The sequence below is a fragment of the Brachyhypopomus gauderio genome, chromosome 21 (genome assembly GCF_052324685.1).
Source record: "Brachyhypopomus gauderio isolate BG-103 chromosome 21, BGAUD_0.2, whole genome shotgun sequence".
Classification (NCBI taxonomy): domain Eukaryota; kingdom Metazoa; phylum Chordata; class Actinopteri; order Gymnotiformes; family Hypopomidae; genus Brachyhypopomus; species Brachyhypopomus gauderio.
In genome coordinates, this window is record NC_135231.1 from 6,361,190 (window position 1) to 6,388,376 (window position 27,187).

Here is a 27,187-nt window from a genome sequence, read left to right on the forward strand (position 1 = left end):
TTGAACCTACAGGCACGTACATAATCAAAATGTCCAAGAGCGTTTTTGTTCCGTTTCCATGAGAACATTTTTGATACGCAAACTATTAAATGTTAAAAAAATCTGCCTAGGACATCTGTTCACTCTGGCGTACATATAGGGTAAAACCTTTCTCTTCTGATATTTGGAGCATCCCACTGTGAGTCATGAGAGCGTTTTTGGGGATGGATTGTGAAAGGAACAAGGAAACCAGTCATGAATCACAATTACAAGGAGCCAGCAGGGAAAGTGGAAAGTGGAAGAGCGAGTGCGAACGTACCTCTGAAATTATGGCTCATAATCGTTGTGGAAATCGCCGCTCTTTCAGCACATAAACACGGTGAGATGGAGCGGGGCTTGGTGCATGGCGCATCGCGCCGTTACGCGCGACTAGAACGGGTGGAGTCGCCGCGTGTCTGCGCAGCGCGTCCACGCGGGAGCGGAATGAACGAGCAGTGTCATTTGGCGAACGACCGCGCGCATTTGCGTTACTGCACCAGACGTAGGTATGCTGCCTATGGAGGCCGCAGTTGGAACAAGGTTGGAGTCCTTGGACATGTGTTTCTGTTCTTTTGCACCTCTCCCCCATCAACTTACTCTCGCCTGCCAACCGCATGAGTCATGCAGGCTCCCAGAGTTTGACCTCCGAGTGAAAGTGTTGGATTGAGAAGCTGCATGCGGCCCTCATCGACACATAGGAGATCAGAGGTGAAACGGATGATGGATGAACCAAGGGCTCAGGTTCGAAGCAACAACAAAATGATGTATAAACAAGTGCAATTGGACCCGGAGATGGAACTTCATCATCGCACAAAAGATCAGTGTGCGCGTGCCAGCGATGTGTCCTCTGGAGACCCAGCTGGTGATGGGAGACGGAGACCAGTGTTAGCAGAACCAGAGTGGACATGGACGTCTCCCTCCGTGACCTTTATTAATCTGCGATCTACAACACTAACACTCACAGTTTCACATTGCTGAGTTTGGCAGTCCTTCTGATATATAGATCTGCTGAGGAAATGACCACAGCATCCATTACAACCTTTCCTAACGTTACTTTGACGTTTATACCGTCACAACGACGAATGACTTTCCATGCATTTTCCGTTATTTTAAAAACTGTTTCTTAAGAGCTTTTAAAATAAACAAATGTATTTTTATATGTCCACCACAATCTTGCCAGTGATTACAGACACATAATGACAATGCTAATACTATTTTAGGGATTCTAAAATTAAAAATGCATATCAATTTCACTGCCAAAGGAGGACAATCCAAACTATTTCTACACTGTGTACGGTCCTACGAATTAATGTTCTTTTCTGAGAGGTGCATTAATTTTGTTTTAGTGTTAGTGTGTTACAACATAATTGCTTTGGCAGACCTGGTGTGCTATGGAATCATGCTATTCATTACTGTTGAGAACAGTGCCACATTCATTCTCAGACTTCTCAATGACAGTGTTGAGTAAGTCTTTCTTTTCCACTTAGCATTTATTCTCAGTTAAAGGGTTGGCAGGGTGGATTTTAACTAGCATTTCCACGAGTCTCTTAAGCTGACAATTCCAAGATTTTTAAAGCTTTAAAGATTTTTCAAGTAAATCGTCCACCTTTCAACTAATCTATTCTAAGCTGGCGTCGGATACCAGCTTGCAGGATTGGAGTACTGCTCTGTCCCAGAGGGGACCGTTAACAGGCAAAACATAAGCCGGGTCTTTTTGGCCAACTGCCTCATCAAGAGGTATTTCTCAAGAACAATTTGAGCAGGCACAGAACAGTAGAGTTTGTACCCAAACTACCAAACAAGTGCGAGTGTCTTGGAATACAGAACCAATTTATTCTTTAAATAAGGTTTATCCCATGTGTCCTGTATTAACAGCTTAGTGGAACTTAACTGTTTACTAAAACACCACAAGGTATAATCAGAGAAGTCACACTGCAAAGCCCACAGAAGTTAAAATACCACTTTATTGAGAAGCTCTCAGGCCACAGTACGTGTACAAAACCATCCAATCGTGTTTTTAACCACTTTAACCGCTGTTTTGGTACAATCAATATAATGCACAACAATGAAAATATAATAAGTTCCAAGAGATCAAATAATAAATGTTCTGGTTAAGTTACAGTATGACTTTTTGATAGTGTGATCCATTATGTTCACGGTTTAATTGTGCAAGAAGGAAAACTGAATATGCTCATTGTATGCATCATAAGACAAGAAATAAACAATACCATAAAAAGGGAAAGACAGAATGGGACTAAGGTTTAGTATCAAAGTGCTCCGAGACCCATTCTACTAATACGTCCAGCAACAAAATAACTTATTTTGACATAATAACACCGTAGATTAAGCTTAAATAACACACTAACATGGATAGATTTAATCATGGAATGTATTTAGACTAAGCTTAACCCCACGTGGGGTCTTCGTAATGAACATCATACTAACAGCTAACAACCATTCAGATACATTGGGTGAATAACAGGTGACTTGGGACGGTACCGGAAATGTCAGCTGGAACGTACAAATACGCTGAACTCTAAACCCTCTGAGCCCAAAATATCTCATCAGATTTGGCTCGGTGATGAGGGCCCAGAGTTCATAGGGAGGAAGTTTGATTCACGTGGCAACATCCTCAGGAACCGTGTGCGTCTGTACAGCGATGGATGGTGTTCGAGGGACCTTAGTTAAACTTACTTAAAAAGAAGTGTGGCATTAGAGAGAAAACAGGCAAACTAAGAGAAAAGTAGCCATTTTAAGCAGAAGACGTGACTACATATCTGCTTTGGTAACAAACCACACCCGCCACCCAGATGAGTACGATGCATGTCCACAGGGGCAGTGCTTCTGTACCACGGGGTGTTGGATCACAGCTCTGTGGTGAGTGGTCCACTTCTCTTTATGTTACTCATCACAGACTGCACCATTTCTGAAGTAGTGCCCTGCCCCCCGATGTCCGGTGTATGCAACTGCAACACAGCGAATGACAAACATTGTGACATCCTAGTATAAAATTAAAATAAAGTAAAATAAAGAAACATTTTATATATATATATATATATATATATATATATATATATATATATATATATATATATATATATATATATATATATAAAATATAGCCATCCAAATGGCCACACAAATGCATAAAGATTATTGGATAATTTACAGTGAAATTTAAATGTGTAGAAAGATTGGCAATTTTTTGTTAAACTGACAAAGTGATATTCTAGAATAATAAAATAATATAGTTTATATATATATATATTTTTTTTTTAATATTTGAATCTCAGTTTAATTATGACCATATTAAAGTTAATTCTGGAAGGACCTTGGTGTCTTACACAAATTCTACTGGACAGTGTCAGACCTGCATGTCTGAAAATGATTTCAAGGCTCAGCTTAGGTGTTCCTTAGTTTCTCGAGTTATTTCAATGTAATTACAACAGAGTTAAACGGTGATGGCAGCAAAGCTGCTCGTGGGATTCTGGCGACAGACACGTGGATGAGGTTAAAGACTTGAGGAAACACCACTGAGAACACTGCTGCTGCACTTTCCTGCAGAGCCATTGTTTATGTACAACACTTGGCAAACCTACACATCGCCTGGCTGAGAATATTTCCTGAAACTGACTTAAAAAAAGAAGGCGGCCCGAGGAGTAACATTTCCAACAACACCAGGCCTGAAAAGAGAAACGTGTCGAGTTGGCTACACCAGCACACAACACAGTAGCTCCCTTATATCATAGCAGTGCCAGTGTTACCAAAGCTTTCCGGTTATAATTTAGAATTATTCTAATAATAATTTTGAATATGATTTTTAGAATACTTATCTTGGACATGTCCATTAAATATGATGACAGCTGACAAGGGGGACTGTTTTTGTGAGGCTGTTGTGGGCTCGCGACTCATGCCAGTGACATCCATGGTTCAACCATGTGCATGCAACCCATCAGCGGCAATACAAAGCAGATACATGCGATAGCCAATGAGTCTGCATATCACGGGAGGACGACGACCTGTCCAAGGATTTCATTACTACTGACTCTGGAACAGTTTTGACTCTGAAAAAGGAGATCAACATGGAGACAACTAGGACGGCAGGAGAAGATAAGATTCTGCAGGTGTGCATGCGTGGAAAAAGGTGATGGAGATCTGAAAGACGAGAAGCTTGAATGAGAAGGTAGAGACCGCGCACTACTCCAGTTGGCGGAGGTCCAGGTTACATACCAAAGACATCAAACACGTCCGCTATGACCGAGGAGAACTCCAACGCTGGTATAGTGGGCAGTGAAACTGATGTTAGCCAGAGGGACAGTGCAGATCATGAGAGGGTGAACAAGCTCATGAAGGACAAAGGAACTGGGCCGAGAAGATGACCAGGCGCAACAGAAAACAGGCTGGAAGGGTTTATGATTTGAGTAATAATGATCTAAAAGGGTATAGTGGCCACTTTGAGGGATCAGTAGAGAATAATCTGGTAAAGTTGTTTATGACCTTAGGTAAAGTTGTTTATGACCACAGGATGGTGAGGCTGGGTAGTTCACAGAACAAGGAAAAGGGACGAAGGATAATGAAGTCGAGATGGAGAGTAGAAATGGATTCATTCAGGAGTTAAAGTCGTATAGACAGCACTGGAGGCCAGCAGAGAAGAGCAAAGGTCTTGAGATTTTGAGATTAAGCAGAAATCTGGGAGAAACTAGAGGAGCATTTTGATGGTGTGTGTTCAGGTAGGTTTGAGGCTAACGAGCTAGTAGGTGATACAGGGCAAATGGATGTCAGACACCAAAGTGGACTATGGGGTGGTGCATTATACAAAGGGAGGTTCTGCACCAGGCCTAACGGTGTCATACTTACAAACATGCACTTTAGGTCTTGAATTAATGAAGCTGTAGTTTGGAAGAAAGGAGTACAGAAGAAAATGAGGAATCTTTAATCCAAATTTGAAGAATGTTTTGGGTGTAGTTTAGGCCTTTTAAGTTTTCAGAATGTGGAATATAAGATTTTCTTTCTTTCTGTGAATGCACAGAGATTGGTGCCATATTTGAAAGTGAGTAACGTGATGGCTACATCGATATAAAAGGCTTTATATAAAGGATTTGTGACTGTGGAGAATAGCAGCATGATTGAGACACAAAGAAGAGAGGAGGAGCCAACATCTGGATTTCCTAGAATGCATTTGGCTCAGTGCCAAATGAAAAGCATTTGGTTTGTTGGGTGTTGGGGGGGGAGGGGCTGTTCCCAGCTCCCACCAGATAGGGCATAGATGGATGTCATGGCAATAACTGTGCCGTGTACCCAGCAGTTGCTAGAGAATTTAAATGATAATTTTAGAAGGACAATGATCAAAGTTAATACTACATTATATTACAGAACTTTCATTCTAGTTACATTATACTTATGTGATTTGTTTGTGACTTGTGTATTCATCTGTATAATTGTTTTTGTGTAATTTGTGTGTTAACGGGCCGCCCAATGGAGGATGGGTTCCCTTTTGAATCTTGGTCCTCCCAAGGTTTCTTCCTATTCCCCACCATCTAGGGCAGGGATGTCAAAGTCAAATACACCGAGGGCCAAAATAACAAATTTGCTACAAGCTGAGGGCCGGACTGGTTCAATGTTTATTAAAACATATTGAAATGATTGCACATAGCCTATTGAACCAAGACCTAACACAGTGTATATTATTTAATGCTTAAATGAACAAAGCAATATTTTCTTATGGATCTGTCAGTAATTTCAAGTGAAAATATTTTTCAACAAGCAAACATGAATAAAGTAATAAAGGTTTGAAAAGTGCTGGAATTTAAGCAAAAGTACTTGAAAATGCTTGAAATTGTAACTACTTCGTTTCACAACAAATAGCTATCTGACTGAACAGTTCTCTTTTATTACGTTAACAAATACGAGCCTCTTGTAATTCCAGGACGAAACATGAGAGAACGTGAAGACGTTAATATTGGGCGTTTTGAAAATAAACAACCATTAAATAATGTGAATAAAAAGCGAATTATTTCGAATCATTTCGAGTATATGTATAAATATTTAACTTAATTAAGTTTAACGTGATGGGAAATATTGAAATTGACCTTGAAAGTGACGTACAAGTGCTTGAATTCCACCTTATAAAGGTGTATGAACCCTGCAAACATGACTTTGTTCATTGCGCTGAGGCGCGGCGCGCAAAGTACAAAATTCGAGAGATGCACGACCTCGCGAATCGACAGCGCGCGAGACGCTCCCGCATGAGCTGAGCCACTGCGATTACGTTATTTTCGCCGCGCTGACCCTCGCCGCTTGTGTGCGCTGCAGTGACTTCGCGGGCTACCGTTGCATTGTGGGGAATGTAGTGTTTGTGCGTGCAAAACACCATCGGGCGGCTGTGGCCTGCGGGCCGGTTCTAACAGTAATTAAATATCATCCAGGGGGCCATAGATAATCAATTCGCGGGCCGGATCTGCCCCACGGGCCTTGAATTTGACATATGTGATCTAGGGAGTTTTTCCTTGCCACTGTCGCCTTTGGCTTGCTCATTAGGGATTTGGACCCATAGTATTGTTAACCTTGTAAATCCTGTAAAGCGCTTTGTGATAACATGTGTTGTGAAAAGTGCTATACAAATATATTTGATTTGATTTGAATACAAGCAAGCCTAGAAGTTTGTCAACTGTGAAAGGAAAACTTGTGCAAGATAAAAATTATACCAATATCTTTTTCGATCATTTATACTGGAGCTGTCAGTTAAGAGTCCAGATATATGGCACAGGCACAGTGTAGCATTAAACGATAAAGACCAAGTTGTGGGCCTAAAGACAGAATTGGTGAAGGATAATAACAGCACTGAGAACTCATTTTTACCAGGTAAATAAAAATGGGTGTGTCTCCAGCTTGGATTTCTGCGTAGCCACAGACGGCCACTGACGATTTATCAGGTTGCAGTTACTGAAGCAGAGGCAGAAGAGGATCACTAATGAACTGTAATGACAAGGCTGTTTAGATGTTTACGGAGCAAAGTATGTGAGCGGAGTGTTGAAGATACCACTTGGTTTGGCTGAGGAGCCGAGATGCTCCAAGATGAGTCGCAAGATGAATGGCGGCAGTCACAAAAGCAGGAGAAAGCTGAACCATTGAGTGGAGGTGAGCTTAGGGACATGACTGGCCAAGTACACTGTGGAATCAAAGGTCTTGGGTGGGGTGACTCATGGAACATGTTAAAGCCAACACTGGCAGGGAGAACGTGAATGATTACTAGTTTTACGAACACGAGTAGCACGACATTTGCTTGGAGTGACTTACGACTGTCACGAGCAGGTAGAACGAGAAGTGCAAAGCAGGCCGAGCTAACAAAGGGACACGGGACTGTATGCACAAAGAAAAACCTGCACAAGGTGACACTTCAAGGCCATAAATATTGGCATGTCTGGTGAAGTGCAGGATTGGAAGTGGCGTGCAGATGTAGGTAAAACACTACAGTTCCCACAGTGCCTTGCATTAACTATGCTGAGGCTGTACACAGTGGTGTACTCAAAGTGTTGAACCTTTTGAAAGGAAGAAGCAAGTAAGCAGACATGACAGCTGAGATGAAAGACATCTGGTGGCAGGCTAGACTGTGGGGCTCAGTAAGGCTCATATCGCCACGAAGACCAGTTTGGGTTTACGTTTAAAGGGGTGTGGCTGGGTGTAGAAGTAGAGCTTGGAGGGGCGGGGCTGGAATGCCAGACCTCACTGTTGGGTCGTTTGAAGGTGTCGTGACCTTAACTCGGTGAAAGACACAGATGAAGGGAGGTGCCTACCTGAAGACCCCTGTGGGGGGCTCGCAATGTTGGGGTGAATAGATTTCATAATTCAAACATTTTTCACAATTTTTGCAGTTAGGTCATTGTTAATTCAGCACTTAGAATGTCTTCCTCATGAGACAAAGAGTGTCAACTTGAGTACAACAATTTGTACCACACTTGTAATATCATCAGTTCAGAGACATTCTGCTGGATTAACAGGTTGGACTGGAGAAACTTGAGAAAAGGTTGCAAAACGCCACTACACATTACACGAGTCTCCCACCATTAGAATGTGGCCAAGTGGTTGTCTTACCAGAGTCTCATTCATAGTGGTGAAGACAGCGTTACGAATCATGCTAGCATAATCATGAAGTCTAGGGAAGAAGACAAAGAAAAAAACATTTGTTAGAACAATTTAACCATCCACAAATACAGTTACTGACTAACATGCCTCAGGTCAGGTCTGACAGCTGGAATGCTAAAGTGTAGCTTTGATGTTTCACAGGGATATTTGTGGTCAATTAATCACTTAATTAGCAGGTTTAGTAGGTGTGTTAGAAAAGAGAAATTAATCCAGGTATCCTTGCATTATACAAATCTTGTCAGTTTTACTAAAGGCATCGGGGGTTATCTGATATTCTAGTCCAAGGGCAGTCAATCCTCCCAGTGTTGATGTCACACTAGCTTGTTCCTATTACTACATGTACAGAATTACCCCGGTAACATTTGATGAAATGGGAAAAAAGACATTTTAGCTTCAGAGTGTGGACCCAATTTTAGCCCGTTATACTGAAAGGAGGAACAGGAACCAAGTAGAAGAAAACAGTATGTGCGCTCAGGAACGTCCAAACTGGTGTTATTAAATCATCACGACAAGTGACATAACTCAGAATTACAAACGAGGCTACTGCACTTGCTGAACTTACTTGAGATGGTCCAGCATGAGACAGCCGGCTAGCAACATGGCCGTGGGGTTGGCCACGTTGCGTCCAGCGATGCTCTTGCCAGTGTTCCTAGTAGCCTGCCAGAAGAGGAAGAGGAAGAAGAGGCCCGTATATCAATGTAAAAACACGACGGCTGCTGTCTCCTGTGTCACATGGAGGAATTTTGAAAACATGTCCGCGTTTTGGTTCTGTTTACGTGCTTGCCTTCAAGACTGCATTTAAACAGGAAGTCTTTTTTATTGGGACACTGCACAAGATCATGCAGGAAAACAAATGTGTCAAATGCTGACAGGTGTCAAATGCGCGTTTTCCACTACGCCGATTTTAAAAGTATAGGGGTAGCAGAGGTTCCATTTTCACACAAGAGGAGGCTGTATGTGCTTAGTTTGTTTTGAATGTGTAGAATAAGTTTCTAATTTTGCAGTTTTTCCAGTCAGTTGTCGGTCTTTTCTGAATTTCAATCAGATTTGTTTTTGTTACCAAATTGCAGTGCGAACAATATTGCTGTACAAATTTGATTCCACTCCAATTTCTTTCTATCAGTCTCTCACATACAGTGATGTGTAACTTTGTGTTCTGTGCAAGTTTGTATTTTGTGTGTAACGTACTGTTTCTTGAAATCAAAAGCTTAGCTAGTTTCCATCAGAATATACTTATTCTGTCTGCACTGACTGTGACTTATAGTTGTACTGACAACATGACTAAGTATTTTGACTGCCTTGTTCATAGGCAATGGCACACTGACTAGATACTCTGATGGCACTGACTGACCTAACTATTTGCTTTTGGGGCAAAAACAAAGAATTTTGAGTGAAGTATCTGCTTCTGCAGGTATTTCATTGAGTTTTGCTGTTTGCACTAACTGTTTTGAGAAATGCAGTTGTGATGCCAATGTAAAGCATGATGTGAGAAATTAACCAAATCGACTGAGAAAAACTGCATTGTGTTAGCCGAAGCTCTGACCAGACAGCATGAAGAAGAGTTTCAAACACTCACAGTTTCAAACACTGCGTAATTACGACCGTAGTTGGCACCAGGCACCAGACCAGGCCCTCCCACCAGTCCTGCACACACATTGCTGACCACGTTGCCATAGAGATTGGGCATCACCATGACATCAAACTGGTGAGGTTTGGAAACCAGCTGTAACAAAGGATAGTGCAAAACAGATCTCACGTATGTGAAGGCAACAATGACAGGTTTTCTTTAAAGGTCTTGCACAGCAACCATTTTAATGATGTAGCAAGCAATGAGAATATAACAAAATGTGCAGGACACAGTATGGTGATTTTATGTAATTAAGCTCAGCTACAAATGTTTATAACGTTATGATACGATACACACATTTTTGAAATTGCCAACAGTCAGCAGCCTTTCCTGCCGTCACCAGTCAAAGCCCGTTAGCTAGACCTGGTTGATGAATTGGTTCTGCTGAACCAACCCAAACAGCAGAATGGTAAAAGGCTTTTAGGGGAACGACTAAAAGGTACAAAGGAATATATACGTGTGGGGTTTTAAGGTAACTATTTAAATTTATATTATTAGTCTGTCACCAGTTATCCGTGCAATACACAGACTGGTATTCTGGAATTACAGCAGATTGCCAGTTTATCAGAGACAGTGATGTACATTATGACTCACTTGTGTTTACACATTTGAAGTATCCCCCACTTAAACAAGTCAAACAATGCTGATTCACTGGCTTCAATGCCCATGGCAGCCATCCAGAAATTGTGTGGGCTCATATATCAACTGCTACACTGACTGTCACATTGATTTTAAGAACCTCCTTTGTACACCAAGGTAGCCTTAAAATGATATTCATTTCACAATGTACTCTCCCAATGTTTAACAGGACACTGTTAAAGTAGAGTAGGACAACACGGTTAAGACGAAAATAAGGGGCAGGGGTATCGGGTTCCTAAATTACAATTAGCCTCAAACATCTCGTTTTTGGTGTGAGTTCAGGATGGCTTTTGTTTGCAAATGCTGCAATTTATTTTGAATAAATTCATCGGACCCTCTAGTCTAGCAAAAAGAGGATTTGTTTGTGGATCACCCGTCACCAGAGGTGGACATTCCAGGTCCAGAAAGTAAAAGTCCTCACCAGGATTTTACTCAGGCTTCCTGGATTGTGTTGATTCCACTAATTTCACCTGGCTTGCACCAATTACAAAATTCAGCAAGCTTGAATAAAATCATGGGAAGGAGTTTTACTTTCTGAACCTGAAATGCCCACCTCTGCCCCATCACAAACCCTCACCTGCATGGTGGTGTTATCTACAATCATGCTGTCGAAGGTGATGTCAGGATATCCAGAGGCTACCTCCTTACAGCACTGGAGAAAGAGCCCATCAGCCAGCTTCCTGTTGGGGGACAAAACAAGCAGTCAGAGAGAAAGAGAGAGAGAGCGAGAGAGAGAGAGAGAGAGCGAGAGAGAGAACCTGTGTAGTACAGGAATAGTGCACTCTTGCACGCTGTTTCAAGGTTGGAAACTCATCAACTCTGGGAATGTAGCATCTGAATCTGCCATCTTACTATTGGCCAATGCCTTATACAGTGCACTGACAATAATTTTATATATAGGCAACGATGTGCGAGTAAACAAGTGAACAGGAGAGACTCTGGAGTGAACAAGAATATATGCTATATATAAATCTGCTATAATATATATAAATATGCTATTTTCTATGATTTTCTGGCTACATAATGAGCTGAACAGTACTGAACAGGATGGAACAAACGGGTTGGTGCAATCACAGCTTCACAAGATCCGCAGAGCTTTGGGGGAGATCTGGGGGAGAGAGTGATCTGGGGGAGAGAGTGAGCCGGGGGAGAGAGTGAGCCGGGGGAGAGAGTGAGCCGGGGGAGAGAGTGAGCCGGGGGAAAGAGTGAGCCGGGGGAAAGAGTGAGCTGGGGGAAAGAGGGATCTGTGGGAGAGAGGGATCTGTGGGAGAGAGTGAGCTGGGGGAAAGAGGGATCTGGGGGAAAGAGGGAACTGGAGGAGAGAGTGAGCTGGAGGAGAGAGTGATCTGGGGGAGAGAGTGATCTGGGGGAGAGAGTGATCTGGGGGAGAGAGTGATCTGGGGAACAGACGACACAGAGGTGAGTGCAGCTGAGTGAAAATCAGAATAGAGAAAACTGAAGGTCATATTCCCAACCACGTGGCATGGATGACACAGAAACAGCATCCTTAAATGGACGTGGTTGCGGAGATCCGTGAAATGCAGCGGTGGTGCCCACTTGTGTGACGTGGTGCCGACCCACGCCACGCGGACCTCACTCACATGATGTTGGCCTTGTGCACAGCCGTGACCCTGCGCCTCCCCTTCGCCCTCGCCAGCTGAAACGCATAATCTGCGATACGGAGGGAGTTGCTCCGCGTGATTATCTTCAGGCTTTCCACCACGCCAGGCACACTCTGACACAGCCAAAACAGACAACACCGTCAGCAAGCCTTTAAACGCCTCGCATCAAACATGCTTATTGATATATGAAAGTAAAACTTTACTGGTACTGTATTAAAAGAAAATGAGAAAAACCGATTGCGACCACCTTAGCTAATGCGTTTCGTACGCTAATGCGTTTCGTACGGTAACGTGATTGCTCCAGGCGAGCGTGTTAATGGGCTTGAAGGGAGGCTCCTGTGAACTGTGGCGAGTGAAAGGAGCCTCTACCTCGTGCTCCAGGCTGCTGTATTCTCCCTCAGTGTTCTCCCTGATGATGATGATGTCTATGTCTTTGTGGCGGGTCTGCACACCAGGGAGAGACTGGCAGTGCATCACGTTGGCATACAGGTCCAGGGAAGTGCTGAGGAAGGGGGGGGAGAAGGAACCCAAAACAGAGGAAGGAAGAAAGGCAGGGAGAGAAAGAGGGAGATGGAGAGGGGGAAAGAAGGAAAGAAACAGGAATGGAAAGAGGTGAAACTATGATGGGGGGCGTGCCATGTAAAGTTACTATGCTTTAAAAAAAATACCGCAGAAGGTTGTTCATGGACTTGTGGGAAGGGGGCAGTTTGTGGTTTGTCTCCAAGTTACCTACAAAAACAGGGTTCAATATGAAAGAAAATTACAGCAACTACAGGCAGACCCTGATAAGTATCTGACATCTCACAAGACTATGAACAAGTGAACTCTACTGTTACTATAGTGCGTGTATGTTTGTGTGTGTATGTAATTTATATATATATATATATATATATATATATATATATATATATATATATATATATATATATATATCCTTTAGATCAACTGACCCTTTAGAGCAACTCCATTGCGCCGTATGGCAGTGATGGCATTATTAATGTCGTCCTCGCTAGTTGAATTGATATTTACCACTTCAAAGTCCAAAGGAACACAGCTGAATCTGCAATGCAATAAGATGCAGTAATGAGCATTCAATCCAGTCATCTGTGACCCTGCACCGTTGCCTAGCAGCCATTACCATACTCAGCCTCTAAACATCAGAGAATGTATGCTTCTGTCCTCCTAATAGCTGATCGTAGCTTAGCAACCGCCCAGTCCTGACACTCACCTGAAGAGCTCGCGCACATGGCCGAGCAGCTCCGGGCCGATCCCGTCCCCCGGAATCAGTGTGACGGTGTGTCTACCGCCGTAGCGCGCAGGGGGAGGCTGAGGACATAAGCACCGAACTTTCAGACCCGGGCGCTCAGCCGAGCATTGACCATGCTCTGGAATGACACTGAATGTATTGATATGTTTCAATGTAGGGTTGGTTTTAAATTACACTTACTATGATCTGTGCCTTTGGAGTAATGTCAGGGGGAGCAAGGGAACAGTAAAGGAGAATGAGAAGTACTCTGCACAGTACACAGTATGCTCAAAGCCTGTTGTTAGGAGTAGGCTGCCCTTGGTCGAACAACAACACACACTCTGGAATGGTTATCATCAAGCACACGTAGCAGACACAAATTCATTTATTAGCTTGGCCCCAAGACCAAAAACCAAAACAATACGACACTTTTATAATGTGCAGTATAGTTTTGGATGTTAAGTGAACTGACTCGTGAACTGATCTCACTTAAAGCGTACAGTGGTCAAGAAAGAGCGAAAATGTTTGTGTGCTTTAGTAGCAGTGATTATGTTTCGCACAGAGATAAGAGAAGGGGGAGGTACATTTTACTTTACCACTACACTACAACTTTACAAGGAACTCGGTCCACAAAAATCACAACCCACTGTGCTTGTAGATTTCTCTCTTCGTTTGGCGGCTGCCACTCCAACAACCTGAGGAGATAACAGTTCAACATTTGTGAACCACAGCCCGCGTTACCGGGTTCAGGTAAGTCGTTTCTCATTCGGTAAACTCCCTCATGGAGACGCACCATTATATAAACAGTAGTTGTGACTGTTTCAGGAAGTAACGGAGGGCTTGTCGGGCTAATGTTACGCTTTGGTTGCACGTGTTAAGTATCATTTCGGCAGGAAATCTTGGACTGTGGCTCCCTACAGGGCCACAGGCTGAACATTATTCCACGAGAAACATGATTATGTACGCGTTTGTTCCTTATCTAAATCAACCTAGCTATCTAACTAGCTTAGCTAGCCCTTCTACGACCTACTCAGACCTTTTTTGACAAGCTGTGATGCCACGAATCCCTAGCCAATCTCCTAGAAGGAGTCGTAACGCCTTGACAAATGTAAAGTCTCAGATGTAAAGTCTCAGATGTAAAGTCTTGCCTGCGTCGCGCGCGCCACCCGCGCGCTGCTGGCCGGTCTCAGAGCGCTGGAGACGGACACGGCGGCTCTCAACGTGGCCATCTTGACGAGTCGTGAGTCGCGATCTGAGACTGACAACTTGTTGAAACGGATTCCCGGATGCTGGTTGCAAAATAATATCGGCACTTTTACAAAGTGTAAAAAAAAGTGTTCATCCAAAGTGTTCATTGAGTGTTCATCCTCAACGTGCTTCTTTCAAATCCACAAAAAGTTAAACTTAAAATTCATAAACACCTATCTAAAGTCCGTTATCACTAATCATTGATTGTGCTATGTTGATGGGCAAAATATTTGGTTCAGAATACACAATGTTAAACTTAATTGAAAATTAAATAAATTAAATAACACAATGTTCTTGTGTCAAGGTCTATTGCAGTAATGTCTCGGTGCACATAACCAATGGCCAGAGCATGGGCAGGTTGCATATACTACATAATAATACAATACAATACAATAATACAAATAATCATCCATAAACGTTATCCACGTAATAGTAATATTTTCTAACAATAACAGTATATAATCTTTACTAGATGTGATTATTGCAATAAAAATGATCTAATCAATATTATTCAGAACCAATTTATTTATTATAATGATTTAGATGATTTATTTTAAATCATTTAGACCGCCTAGTACACTATATATACTTCATGTGACAAAGTCACGGATGAACTGCTGTGTGCACTGTTAAGTTAATGTGTACTCGGTGTCTTTTAGAAGAAGCGCGTTCCCCAGATCCTCGGGTACGAGCGTGCGCGCTCGCGGGGCTGCGCGTCACCGGCAGCGCTGCACCGCTCCGCTCAACACCGGAAGATACCCGCAATAACCACGTCCCTCCACACACCGGGGGCTTAATGTCACATTAGCATTTTCCACACAGCCAACCTTAGACATATATATGAGTCGCTGACCTGTGGGTCGAGAGGTTTTCCTTTCTGGGGTTTGTTTTTTGTCATGAACGGAGCGCCCCACACAAGATGTCTTAACCGTCTGCACTTCAGCTTCTCGCCGCTTTATTTTATTCGGCTTTAAAAAGTCTTGAAAACGTCTCGGAAACTTCGCAACCGCCATTCGGGAAGGCGTTCAGAATAACGTTATAACGGTAATGAAGATATGTTGTGATACCTCAATGTCCGCTTGATAATGTCGTTAAAACTGTGCTAACTAGCTAGCCAACAACGCAACAGTGATTCAGATGTAACCAGCTAACGTAGCATTAGCCAGAAACCCTGAACATGGTGAAGTAGTGGCGATATGGAGTGTGTGTGATCTTCAACTGGTGTGTGTGATCTTCAACTGGTGTGTGTGATCTTCAACTGGTGTGTGTGATCTTCAGCTGGTGTGTGTGATCTTCAGCTGGTGTGTGTGATCTTCAGCTGGTGTGTGTGATCTTCAGCTGCTGTATTTATTTGAAGTGTGTGTCATTTTCATCTATCATCACAGGATCTGGTTTCGGGTTTGTGCCCTTAGTGACGGGCTGTTGGGGTTCAGTCTCCATGGTAGTAAATCTACCACTGTGTAATCTAATGTACATATTCAAATTTAAAGTTGCTAATTAGACAACGTATGAGATGTAATTAAAACGTGAGAACGATATGCTTTTCACACCAGTACCCACTTGAATACATAACACATGTAACTGTGTCACTGCAGTATTTCTTGTTCAGACCACAAGACTCATTTTCACCTTTTCTTCCCAGTTTGTGCCGTCGGGTGCCATGAGGCTGGCAGGTTAGTACACTTCATCCTCACATTGAGTCTGGACACTGTGACCCACAAGTTGTTTCTGCTGTATACTTCACCTGTTTGAATCACCGGTTAAGACCACTATATTAAAATGTCTATAATTATAAAGAAAACTACAAATCACGTCCTTTGATTTATGGGTGTGTTTAGGCCATGTGTTTTGGTCTTTGTGGACTAACCACTTTTGTATGCATACTTTACATTTTTGGTGCAAATGGCTATTGTTGGCTAAACTGAAGGAAGTGGTTAACACAAAACTAAAGTACTGATATAATTGGGGGTTGTGAACGCACAGTATCTTAAAAATGCACAAATAAATCATCACATTTAGTACATTTGCCTCATCTTAATCTATTTGCCAGGAAAAAAAAACATTTTGCCTCACAGGAAGTATGAAGGACGCCACAGGGTCATTCTCAGACTTTATCTTGAGATATCAGGTTTCAGAGTACTTTTATTTTTTCTGTAATCCTTGTAATTCCCTACTCTGTTTACATGTCATGTGACATGTAAATGTGAACTATGGGTGTGCAAGCACCACTAGCCATAGTACACGATGCTTCTGTTGAGTTTAGCACTTAGTTTGACCGCATGTAACTGCAGCAATGGGGTGTCTGTCTCGGCTCACTGTATTGCTAACATTTTATATCCCTATTCAGAAACTGATTTGACGAGGTGAAAAATATTAATTGCTCATGCAGAGGCTTGTGGCTATAGGATAATTATGGATCTGAAAATTAATTAAGGTGTAGGCCTTTTGATTTCTGGGCAAAGTGGACATGGCTCATCTGACTGATTCATACCTATTAAACTTTCCTGTGTGAGCTTCTCTTTCTCTCTCTCTCTACCCCCCCCCCCCCCCCTTAATTCACATCACATTGCTTATTTGCATGTTCCATATTCACTCAGGGCCACTGCGAGCTGTTGTTGTGGTGTTTCTTGTGGGCTTGACATGGCTTCTGGCGAGTTCCATACTAGGAGGAGATGGCACCTCTGTAGTGAAGATGTTCTTTGCTGGTGAGTGTTTTGTCATTACAGGTCAAGAGAAATACTTGTCAGTGTTGTCTCATTGGCTCACATCAGGTCTTCTGAATAGCTACATGGAGTATCACAGTGTTGGATTACAATAGGTGTTCTTATCCAGAGCAACTTGCATATTTAATCAGTATGACATTACACATGCTCCTTGGAAATTTAACACATGCACTTGGTCTTACTAACAGTGTTATTGTTGTTTTTAAATGTCGTCGTCTTCTTCTTCTTCTACCTTCGGCAATTCCTGTTTAGGGGTCGCCACAGCGGATCAAACTCCGCCGTGTATTTAATGTATTTACATACACAGCGTATTAATGTGTATTAATGTTTTTAAATGTATTAGTTTTTATTTCAGTTTAGTTTTAGTTCTAATGGGTTTATTTTTAGAGTTGCTGCAGGTGGTAGCATCTTCCACTTAGCACTAAGTATGAACTTACAAAAATTAACAAAGTTTTAAAACAAATCGTGTTAAGAAATGTTGTATGGATGTGTGGAAAATTAAATAAATTATTTATTATTTGTTGAGGAGACTCCTTCTCCATCAAGAAGCCATGTCCACACATTCAAGCCAGTGGTTTGCTGGTTTAGCAAGCAATTTTGATTTTGATTTTTTTTCCTCCGTTAACGTGTCAAACAAGGGAATGCTATGAAGTGTTACTGAGAACTGCAAGGATGAAAATACCACCATTACAGGCCTGAGCAGTCACCGTCCCTCTTCAGAACAGTCATAACCCCTTTTTGTGTGACAGCAAATGCTGTAATTTGCTGCCAGTAAAAGCAAGTATAGAGCCCTGAAGACAAGAGGTGTGGGTGTGAGAAAAGGTGGCCATGTCAAAAGGTGGTGTATTCATTAGAGTGGGGGTGTCAATGATACTCCTACTGGCCAAAAAACCCAGTTAAACAGTAAGGCATTTTCCATCCACCAAGTTTTTGCGAATTTTGAAAATAAAATATATCTTTGAAAAAAAAAAAAACAAGACCCAGATATCGTAAAAAATCTTTTTACTCTAGGAATAGGTGGAAAACTCAGGAAATCACTAACCAAAAATGCAAAAATGAGTGCTGGAAAAAGGGTTTTGCATAGTAGATGCAAACTTAATTCACATGTTTTCTGCCATTTTGTAAATGTGTATTCCAGATAATTCATCACCTTTTAATTCCATACCTAATTCATTACCATGCTTTCATTGCCATTAACTAACATGTGGACCATAACATCATATACTATTTCAATGTAGTAATCTTTATTCATTTATTTATTTTATTAGCCTCTGTTTTGAAACAGCTTATGTGATTAAAAGATGCAAATATACACCATCTTTCATGGAAAACAGTAGCATGCTGGCTAGCTAATCAACACTGGGCAGAGGACTGGGTACTGTAAGGCAAGGGTTTCAGCTAGTCTCTGGACATGGGCTCTGTTCAGAATAGGTACAGTTTACTGCATACTGCACTCGGTGTATACTGCATACTGGATATGGGTACCCATAGTATCCAGTATGCAACAAACGTGGCAAACTTAAACACATCACACTGCATTCAGTTCAGTGCTCCTCAGATAAAGCAGCAGTTCTTTCAGTAAGCAGGTGTGCAGTATGCACACAACCTCAGACGCTCTACAACCACCATGCTGCCAGCGTCATGTCAAAGTCAGACTTATTTGTTTAGCACTGAGGTGGAGGAAGGTTTCCCTCCAAATATTATTTATATGAGCTTTAAATGAGAGACTGAAATTCATAATTGCAAGATTTCTAACTGTTAAAGAAGGTGTTATCAGTCCATCGGGGTTTATTATGTGGTTGCAGCACACACTCTTGGCTGCCTGTGGCCCTAACAGAAGCTTCACAGAGGAAAGTAGCACGATGTCACCTGGGGGTGGCGTATATGATGATGAGCAGTATGATGATCTCCATATATTTGTCCATATATGTAGACAAATTGGTAGTGATTGGCTAAATAAGATTTAAATCAGAAAAGGGCTACTCTCCTAATCCCAACAACATTTTCAGTTCTATGTAGTAAAATGTGATTGAGTGCAAGATCAGAGATATTAGTTCAAGCTGGCTGTCTTGATTGCGTTGTCACTTACAGCAGAAAATATTAAATTATTATTACTCTTTTGGGGGTTGTACATAACCACACATTTTTTTATTGTTTATTTATAAATATGAATTCATAAACCCTTTATTTTACACTTGTTAACAGCTGGCAAAGACCTTGGAATTTGGGTTTACTGCTAATCAAATCAGAGGGCCGCTTTCACACATAAAGGGGCAGCAGCAGGTTGCAAAGGCAAAGGACCACAATGCATTGCTTTGTTATTGGAGAGCTTCAGTGGCTACTGCACACCCATGGCGAACCATGGCAGCAGCATTTCTAAAATAAAAAAGCAGCGTTTTACATTTATTAAATAAGCTGTACACAAATTCTGGTTGTTTTCATTTCTGTCATTGGCTAAAAGAACAAACAGCAGCAGCACTTTGACTAAATGCCCCATGCAATCATGCACCACAGTTTCAAGAGTTGATCATAATGGTTTTGATACGTGAAACACACGTTAGGGTTGGTCAGGATTTATTCAGTTCTTCTAGTCTGTTTCTAGGCTTTATCATACAAAATGCATGGAAAATAAAAACATTACAGATGTAATTTAGTTTTCTTTTTACAATTTCATTTTTATTTCAGTTAATGAGATTTTTTTCAATGCTTGTTTTCATGATTGCCTTAGTTAATGAAAAAAACCATATTCTACCTCGAATTTCTGTCTTACACAACGTATGCCATCATTACACTGGACACAGGTCTTCACAAACGCGTTACCATTATGTATTTCTAATTCTTTGCCAAACCTTTCACATTTCAGTAGCTTAATGGTTGTGCTTAATGGTTCTTCAGCTAAGATTTTGAAAGATCTACGTTTGATGTTAAATTGTGCACTGATCATTTGTGCTATTCCTCCATCCTCAGGTGGAGAGGAGGAGACCACTCCAGGTGAGATGTAGAACTTTAGCACCTTGCATGTGTGGGATGTTTTTGTTTGTGTTCCTTTGTGTCTTTTGAGCTGGTGGATGTGACCGTTGCACTCTGCCGTACTTTCCCTCAGAACCGAGACCACGCAGGTACAAGTGTGGGCTGTCGGCGCCGTGCCCTCCCAAACACCTCGCCTTCCGCTTGGTCTCTGGAGCCGCCAACGTCATCGGCCCCAAAATCTGCCTGGAGGATAAAATGTAAGCCATCGAACGCCTGTGTGTGTCTGCCTTGTCTTGTCCATCTTTTCACTCCATCATCTTTCTTACTCCCATCAATGGCATCTCATTGGGAGTGCGATGTGAGTCTGCTCTTCTGTGTCTCTGCCGCCATCCCTGTGTGCTGGCCGTGATTCCTTCAGCGTGTTGTCCTTGTGTTCATTTAACAAGCTTCATGATCCCTGTTTTAAGAAGTACAAGCTTTCAAGCTTCCTCATCTGTGTATATTGTGATTGCAGTCTCATCAGCAGTATTAAGGACAACGTTGGCCGGGGCCTTAACATTGCCTTAGTAAATGGTAACTGTTACTCTCCTGATGTAGCTTGTGCATGAATATCGTGGTTGAATATTAATTTGTACATTTTATTTAAATATTTAAAAAATATTTGATTTATGTAACTGTACAATGGCCTTTGTGTGATGTTAACATATATTGCCTTATTCAGGTGTCACTGGAGAGCTCTTGGAAACAAAATCATTTGACATGTGGGCAGGAGGTTAGTCTATTTTAATAATACACCAGTTAAACATTTCAACATCCCTGAATCAATGTATCTCTTTCATAGTCTTAATGCATTATACACAAATGGTTTATGCTTAAACACCTTAGTCAATGTTTCTTTAACAACCGTACATGTTTTTTTGTTGTTGTAATACATTCGCTGTATTAAGAGTTTGGTCTCTGCCTTCTCATCCCTGTCCACAGATGTGTCTGATCTGCTGAAGTTTCTCAGACCTCTCCATGAGGGAACCCTGGTGTTTGTGGCGTCCTTTGATGACCCAGCCACTAAGTAAGAGCCCACATGTTCCACATCACACCTCCCCTCTGTTTGAACTAAAGCCCAATGCCTTTCGATGTGCGTTTCTACCCCGGTTCTCCAGGCCGATCCCCCTCTCTCTCTTCACTATGTCCTCAAGCTGATCTCTCCATGAACACTCGCACACACAGGCTGAACGACGAGGCGCGGCATCTGTTTGATGAGCTGGGCAGTACGGCCATTAAAGACCTGGGATTCAGAGACAGCTGGGTGTTTGTTGGAGCCAAAGGCATAGAAAACAAAAGCCCATTTGAACAGGTAGGGCATGCAGATCCGAGCAAACACTGACCCTTTTATTAACATGTTAAAGAAGTTGAGACTGTCCATTTAGGTGTTCAATTATTTAAGTTATGGATGATGAATGGCTGTGCTGTAGAGTAATTTTGTGTATTGTGTAAAACCATTCTGTCTTTTTCCCTCTCAGCGAATGAAGAACAGCAAAAGCAGTAATAAGTATGAGGGTTGGCCCGAGTCTCTGGAGATGGACGGCTGTGTCCCTTTACGTGCACCACTAGAGAGTTGATCTCCGTGGGACTTTTGACCTTGCTAAGAAAATCACTCCTCTTATAAAACTGGTCCTAGTACAGACATGCTGTCTTGAATCACACAACTGCCTAAATCATCTCAAAGTGAATGAAGGATTTCTGATTTAGAATACAGAATATTTTTGTGAGCGTAAACCTATTAAACTCGTAACACAAATGCTACACATTTAGTTCAACCTTTAGACAGTGTCGAGAGAATAAACTGAAAGAGCAGGAGAAAATGAAAAGGAAGAAAGATGGTGGCCTCTAAAGTGGGAAATAAGCTGCTTCTCAGGTGTCATTAGTGTGTGTTTTTAATGTTTTCATGGAGAGTTCAATATTACATACGTTAGCCAAGTATGTTTTGAAGCAATGTGCACATTTTTGAATACTTTGTTTCCTTTTTTTTTCTTTCAGAGGTGCATGTGCACCTCTTTTAATCTGTGACCCCAACATTAAGACATTTTTAATTTGTCTGAGAGTGCTGGTGTTATGCAATAAAGTACAGTTTGCTTGTCTTTTCAGGAAAGCTTGTACTGAATGACGCTCAAAGAATGTACTTTTAATATACTAATAACAGTGTGTGTTAGATATATAGTGAATTATAACAGAAAAGCTTAAATGTTCATGTAAAAATACTGATGAGAATGTCGTTTGGCCTAATTATTTTTTTTTATTTTATAGTAAACCAGGGAAGGTGAGTAAATGGTGTGCTTAAAGTAGAATTGTTATAATAAAGTGTTACATGTATTACAAACGCCTCGAGTTTAATGAATGCTAAAAACAAACGTGACTTGAACTTTTGAAACCAGTAGGAAAAAGTATTTTAATAATTGTTACAAGCACCATGGACAGCGGCTGGATCAGACGATAGCCAGCAGGGGGCGACATTGAGGCACTTGGGTATGTGTAATAAAAAAATGGTCAGCTGTAGATTACTTAGATTAATTTGTTAAAATGCGACATGCGTGGACTTTAAACTCGATTAAGAGTTTCATTTTACATAGGTCAATTTTGTCACTTGGTTGAAACTTTCCACGTTTCATTCATGTGGACAGCACTGTCGATACAGAGCTGCAAAAAGTGTAAATACGAACTCCTGCAGTGATCATAACGATTTAAAACTGACGCCAAAATTTCCGGAAAACAGTTAAGAAAATGTACTTAAACTAATAACTATAACACGAACTATGTGACCCGCGTTTGTTTAACGATAATTCACCGAAATGTGACAAGTTTGCTTGCATTTTGTTAAGAGTTACTCCGGCCAGCGAGAGCACGCGACGCTCGCGTGGCGCGTTTAGGGCGGGAGCGACGCTCGCGCGCGCGGAGACACCCGGTATTACAGCCCCGCCGCCGCACACCGACGGGCGTCGCTCCGTGACATAACGCTGTACGAAACTGAAAATAAATAGTGTTTTTATAACATGTGCCGCAAAAGTGCACGATCCGAAACGGGAAAAGGCGGTTAGTTCGCGTTTTGAACGTTGATCGAGCGTATTGGAGTCACGAATGGGGATGTTGAGGATCTAACGACGTCGCTTAAACAAGGGAACTAACGTTTATCGGTAAAAACCGACACGCTGTGCCCAGACGAGGTATTTAATCCTTCATTTTGAATATTTAATGGAATATCGCCGGATTGATAGGCTCATCAAATATTGAGGAATAAATTGTGAGCATTTCGCTCCAGACCTGACCGGCTAAATATAAACACAAAACGGAGGACACAAAGATGCGCCGGCGAGTGTGATAAAAACACGGAGTAATACCACCGGGTATTACCACTGAGCACTCGGAACCGACGTGAATGGGCTCACTCGATCACACTGACAACAAGGTGGTATTACACCCAGAAATGGGTTTATTTCAGCAGGGCAGCGTGATCAGGCTTTGTCGCTCACTCCCCTATTGGATTGTGTTTTTGTTTTTTTTTCTTCACCATTTCAGTCGTGAGATTAGAATCTACCTGTCTGGTTATAACTTGTATTTTAACTGATTACCTTCGTAAATTGCAGAACAACACGTCTGATAATTTGGTTTTTCCCCTCAGACTGGCCAGCCAGCCATCAAACATCGCCTGGGTAATGGCCAGACCTCGTTTGGGAGTAACTAGCTCGCTAACTAGATGATAGTCGCCGTTTAATCCAGGGTCCAGTCGAGTATAATCTCAGTTTTAGTTGTTATGGAGCACCAATCTTTCATTATGACGTGAACCGAGTGACTTCATGAGCGCGAGCCTTTATTTACCGTTCAACGTCAGGTTGCACAAAAAAAACGTAAACAAAAAAGAGAATGATCTTTTCAGTCCGCCTTAATCGGTTTATTTGTACATAACTTGGACCAAACAGTTTCATGTGCATTGTGAGTCCAATAAAATAAATTACCTGGCTACTTAGGCCCACTGTTGCACCTGTGAAAATGGCCATGTCATAGGAACGTTTTATTGTACGCAATGTCTAACTAGATGCTGTGTGTACACTCCGTTGCAAAAATAAATAACTGTTACAAAAATGCCAAATTTCAGAAGTAAGTGGCTCCATATGGAATGAGAGGAAAAACACAAGCTCGTTTGGGATTAATCTCTTGCCACAATAGTAAACCATCACTAATCTTGGAATTTGAGATCTGTAATCCAGATTCATTGTTTGTCACAACAGTCTCACCTGGATTATAGAGCAGAGCCTGCTAAATGGAAACCGCAGCTTCAAATGTCTTTCATGCATTTGAGAGCAGCTTGCTGTCTGTTACCTTCTCTGACTCTCGTGTGCCTGACCTGGTGCCCAGCAGTGTCTGTCTGGGTCTAAATGTGTTTGCATAGGGAGTGCGATATATAGTTGTATATATAAGACGGTTTAATTGTAGGCGTCAGTCTGCAGTCATGGCATCAACGGGTCACTGTGCTGGGAATGTGACTGTGGTCTCCACAGATCCTTTAAGTGGCTACAGCTGATCAAACGTGAACGTACTTTGGGTAAATTGGGTTCTAAAAGATAAAGGAATGTTCTTGATATTGAAAAATAACTCGTTCATGTTTTGCCCAAAACATGTTATTTGAAAATACCGGTACTTAACTGTACTTGACTATAGATTGTCACCATTTAATAGCAAAAAGTAAGTGAGCTGTGATAAACTAGACCATTTGGCTTTGAGCTTGAGTCATTTGGCTGTGAATTTTTGTGAACCGAGAAAAAATTCTTAACTAGATAAAGACATGAATACATGTCATGCCATTGGAACCATGTATTTAGATAGAATAGAAAGACTTGCGTGTTTAAAAAAGGTGATTTTTTTACCTAGTTATGTAAAGCACAAGTTGAGTTGAACAATTGAGTGAAATTGAAAAGTGAGCAACTTATTAGTAAATGCTTATGTAATCATTCAAAATGTTTTATTGTGTACATCATATTGTCGGCTTATTGAAGTTCTTTCCATCATTTATGGGGACATGTGAATTCCCACCTTTGTAATGGTAGGACTAGACAGACACCTGATAAGACAGACCAAATATTTTAAAATAATCCCAGTTCTAATACGGAAGGTTTTTCCTCTCTTTTTTTGTTTCATCTTTCATCCCTCTCTTCCATGCTCTTGCCCTAGCGGTCTTCTCTAATGTCCAAACTATAGTTTTAGAATTCAGGCAGCATGTGTTTTTATTCATACACTGCTGCATATTTTATCAGGACAAAATTCCCCATTCTCTTTTTGCGAGTGCTCCCTCTCCCCCTCTTGATTTCACTCTCTTGTTGTCTTCCACACACACTTTTCACACACACCCGTTCGCGTCACCCTTTCAGCTAGTTGTGCTCCTGTCAGATCTGCCTGAGACCTTTGATGTCCATCGACTGTCTCTTCCTTTCCCCCGTTTCATACGCGCTTTTTCATCTAGCCGCATCGCGTCTTAACTCCCCCTAACCTGCCGTCAAATGCCCTACCCCCAACCGTCCAGTCTGCCCTCTCCACCACACACACACACACACACACACACAGCGCCTCGTCCTCTTTGTCTGCCTCAGTAAACCAGTTGAGCCTCTGCTCAGTCTCGAGGGATTAATGTGTGTATTCGTGTGTTGGGGGGTGGAGTCAGAGACTGAGGGGGTTTGTTCATGTGCACCGTTTGCTGTGTTTGGACTTTCAGAACTCTTTGGGAGCTGTCGACAGTGTGTGTGTGTGTGTGTGTGTGTGTGTGTGGAGAGGGTGGGCCTGGACAATGCGGTGATTTCTTCTTAGATGTTACATTTTTCATCCTATTCCTGAAATGGTTTATTTTGTATATGTTTAAAAAAAATGCACAAATTTTGTATAAGCTTTTAAAATATTTATAAACATCCATATTGAGTAGACCCCAGAGGGTTTATGGCACTACTTTTTTGCTGAGCGATTACATCTGTTTTAACTTGTTGACAAACTTCAGAACAACTAAATATCACGTTATAGAGTCATATAAGTGTCCAAGTATTGCAATCCATTATGTTTGCTACATCACCCACCTCCTTTTTCTAATGAATGAACCACTTCTGTACCATGTGAAGCCGAAGAGATCTTTATACCTTTATGATGACGTGATGCCACAGAGTTACCTGAGAGAGCCTCGTCTCTGTTAAATATGGGTTAGGGAAAGTGTTAACTTATCCTGAAACGCAAAGAGTGAGATAATAGAAGTATGGCACACATTCTAGTCCCACCACAACCACACCCATCTCCCCATTGTGCAGTGTGGAGGCCAGCAGGTTGGGCAGGGCTGTGGGTGCCAGAGTGATCACTGACTGGTCATACGTCATGCTTGTTCCACTAACAGGTGTGTTTGGAAGGGACTTGGAGGATGTTCTAAACTGTGAAGAAAAGAGTTATTCTTAGGCGTATTCCTCTGGCGGCGTTTCAACACACCAGGAGGTCAGGAGTTGCTCCAGAACTGGGGCTGCTAACTGAGGCCATATTTGCCCCTCAAAATCCATGAGGGTTAAAGGATGAAGAGTGAAGAAGTTGTCTTTACCCCACACCCTTAGGGTACGCAATGTGTTGATCAGGTGCTGTATGGGAACAACCTCTAACCCTCAAAATAGCAGGGAACAGAAAGAGAGAGAACCCCATTCATGAACACATTTACTATTCTATGATCATTCTTTTCTTCCAGTCTTCATCCCATTTTCTTCCAATTTAGTCATTTTTCCAGTTCCCACCCACCAACAAGCAAACGTCTGTCATGACATCTATTCACCAGGGAGGGTATAGTGAACTGTCATAACATCTATTCACTAGGGAGGGTATAGTGAGCTGCTGCTACCTCTGGGAAGCGTGGCACCAGACCACTTCTTTCACAACTGCAGTCCAGGCT

At 41.9% G+C, this 27,187-nt stretch overlaps 3 protein-coding genes and 1 long non-coding RNA gene across 12 annotated transcripts in view; 2 read left to right on the plus strand and 2 right to left on the minus strand.

The window, feature by feature from the left end:
* Positions 1 to 1,964: 1,964 nt before the first annotated feature.
* idh3g (isocitrate dehydrogenase (NAD(+)) 3 non-catalytic subunit gamma) lies at positions 1,965 to 13,102 on the minus strand. The gene is made up of 9 exons (XM_076983698.1): positions 12,999 to 13,102; positions 12,717 to 12,777; positions 12,418 to 12,550; positions 12,028 to 12,161; positions 11,004 to 11,106; positions 9,737 to 9,883; positions 8,723 to 8,817; positions 8,110 to 8,170; positions 1,965 to 2,984 (listed from the first exon to the last, which is right to left on the minus strand). Exons 2-9 carry the CDS (start codon positions 12,731 to 12,733, stop codon positions 2,883 to 2,885), a joined length of 792 nt encoding a protein of 263 aa, XP_076839813.1. The 5' UTR covers positions 12,734 to 12,777; positions 12,999 to 13,102; the 3' UTR covers positions 1,965 to 2,882.
* A 174-nt stretch (positions 13,103 to 13,276) lies between these two features.
* On the minus strand, positions 13,277 to 14,598 carry LOC143484781 (uncharacterized). The gene is made up of 3 exons (XR_013122717.1): positions 14,443 to 14,598; positions 13,496 to 13,989; positions 13,277 to 13,374 (listed from the first exon to the last, which is right to left on the minus strand). It is a non-coding gene; the product is annotated as an uncharacterized LOC143484781 (long non-coding RNA).
* On the plus strand, positions 13,904 to 22,602 carry fam3a (FAM3 metabolism regulating signaling molecule A). Of its 2 annotated transcripts, none has more exons than XM_076983700.1 (10): positions 13,904 to 14,044; positions 16,185 to 16,215; positions 17,140 to 17,247; positions 20,233 to 20,256; positions 20,369 to 20,492; positions 20,750 to 20,808; positions 20,957 to 21,007; positions 21,217 to 21,301; positions 21,460 to 21,586; positions 21,753 to 22,602. In XM_076983700.1, exons 2-10 carry the CDS (start codon positions 16,203 to 16,205, stop codon positions 21,849 to 21,851), a joined length of 690 nt encoding a protein of 229 aa, XP_076839815.1. In that variant the 5' UTR covers positions 13,904 to 14,044; positions 16,185 to 16,202; the 3' UTR covers positions 21,852 to 22,602. The 2 variants fall into 2 exon arrangements, with proteins under 2 accessions (XP_076839815.1, XP_076839814.1); XM_076983699.1 differs by lacking the exon at positions 13,904 to 14,044 and adding an exon at positions 15,217 to 15,586.
* Positions 22,603 to 23,161: 559 nt separating this feature from the next.
* The window catches only part of wnk3 (WNK lysine deficient protein kinase 3), a 47,941-nt gene continuing 43,915 nt past the window's right edge, over positions 23,162 to 27,187 (plus strand). For 4 of the 8 annotated variants that reach the window (XM_076984148.1, XM_076984150.1, XM_076984149.1 and 1 more), the window contains exon 1: positions 23,168 to 23,450. The gene's annotated coding sequence lies outside the window, so the exon portion shown is untranslated. Of the gene's footprint in view, positions 23,451 to 27,187 lie in introns of all 8 variants that reach the window. The other 4 variants (XM_076984153.1, XM_076984154.1, XR_013122776.1 and 1 more) reach the window with 3 other exon arrangements.

Coding starts and splice junctions, on each gene's coding strand:
- idh3g (XM_076983698.1), bottom strand. Junction 12,162..12,417: donor ACAGCAGCCTGGAGCACGAG/GTAGAGGCTCCT, acceptor TGGCTGTGTCAG/AGTGTGCCTGGCGTGGTGGA. Junction 8,171..8,722: donor CTCATGCTGGACCATCTCAA/GTAAGTTCAGCA, acceptor CTTCTTCCCTAG/ACTTCATGATTATGCTAGCA.
- fam3a (XM_076983700.1), top strand. Junction 20,493..20,749: donor ATCTGCCTGGAGGATAAAAT/GTAAGCCATCGA, acceptor TTGTGATTGCAG/TCTCATCAGCAGTATTAAGG. Junction 21,587..21,752: donor ACAAAAGCCCATTTGAACAG/GTAGGGCATGCA, acceptor TTTCCCTCTCAG/CGAATGAAGAACAGCAAAAG.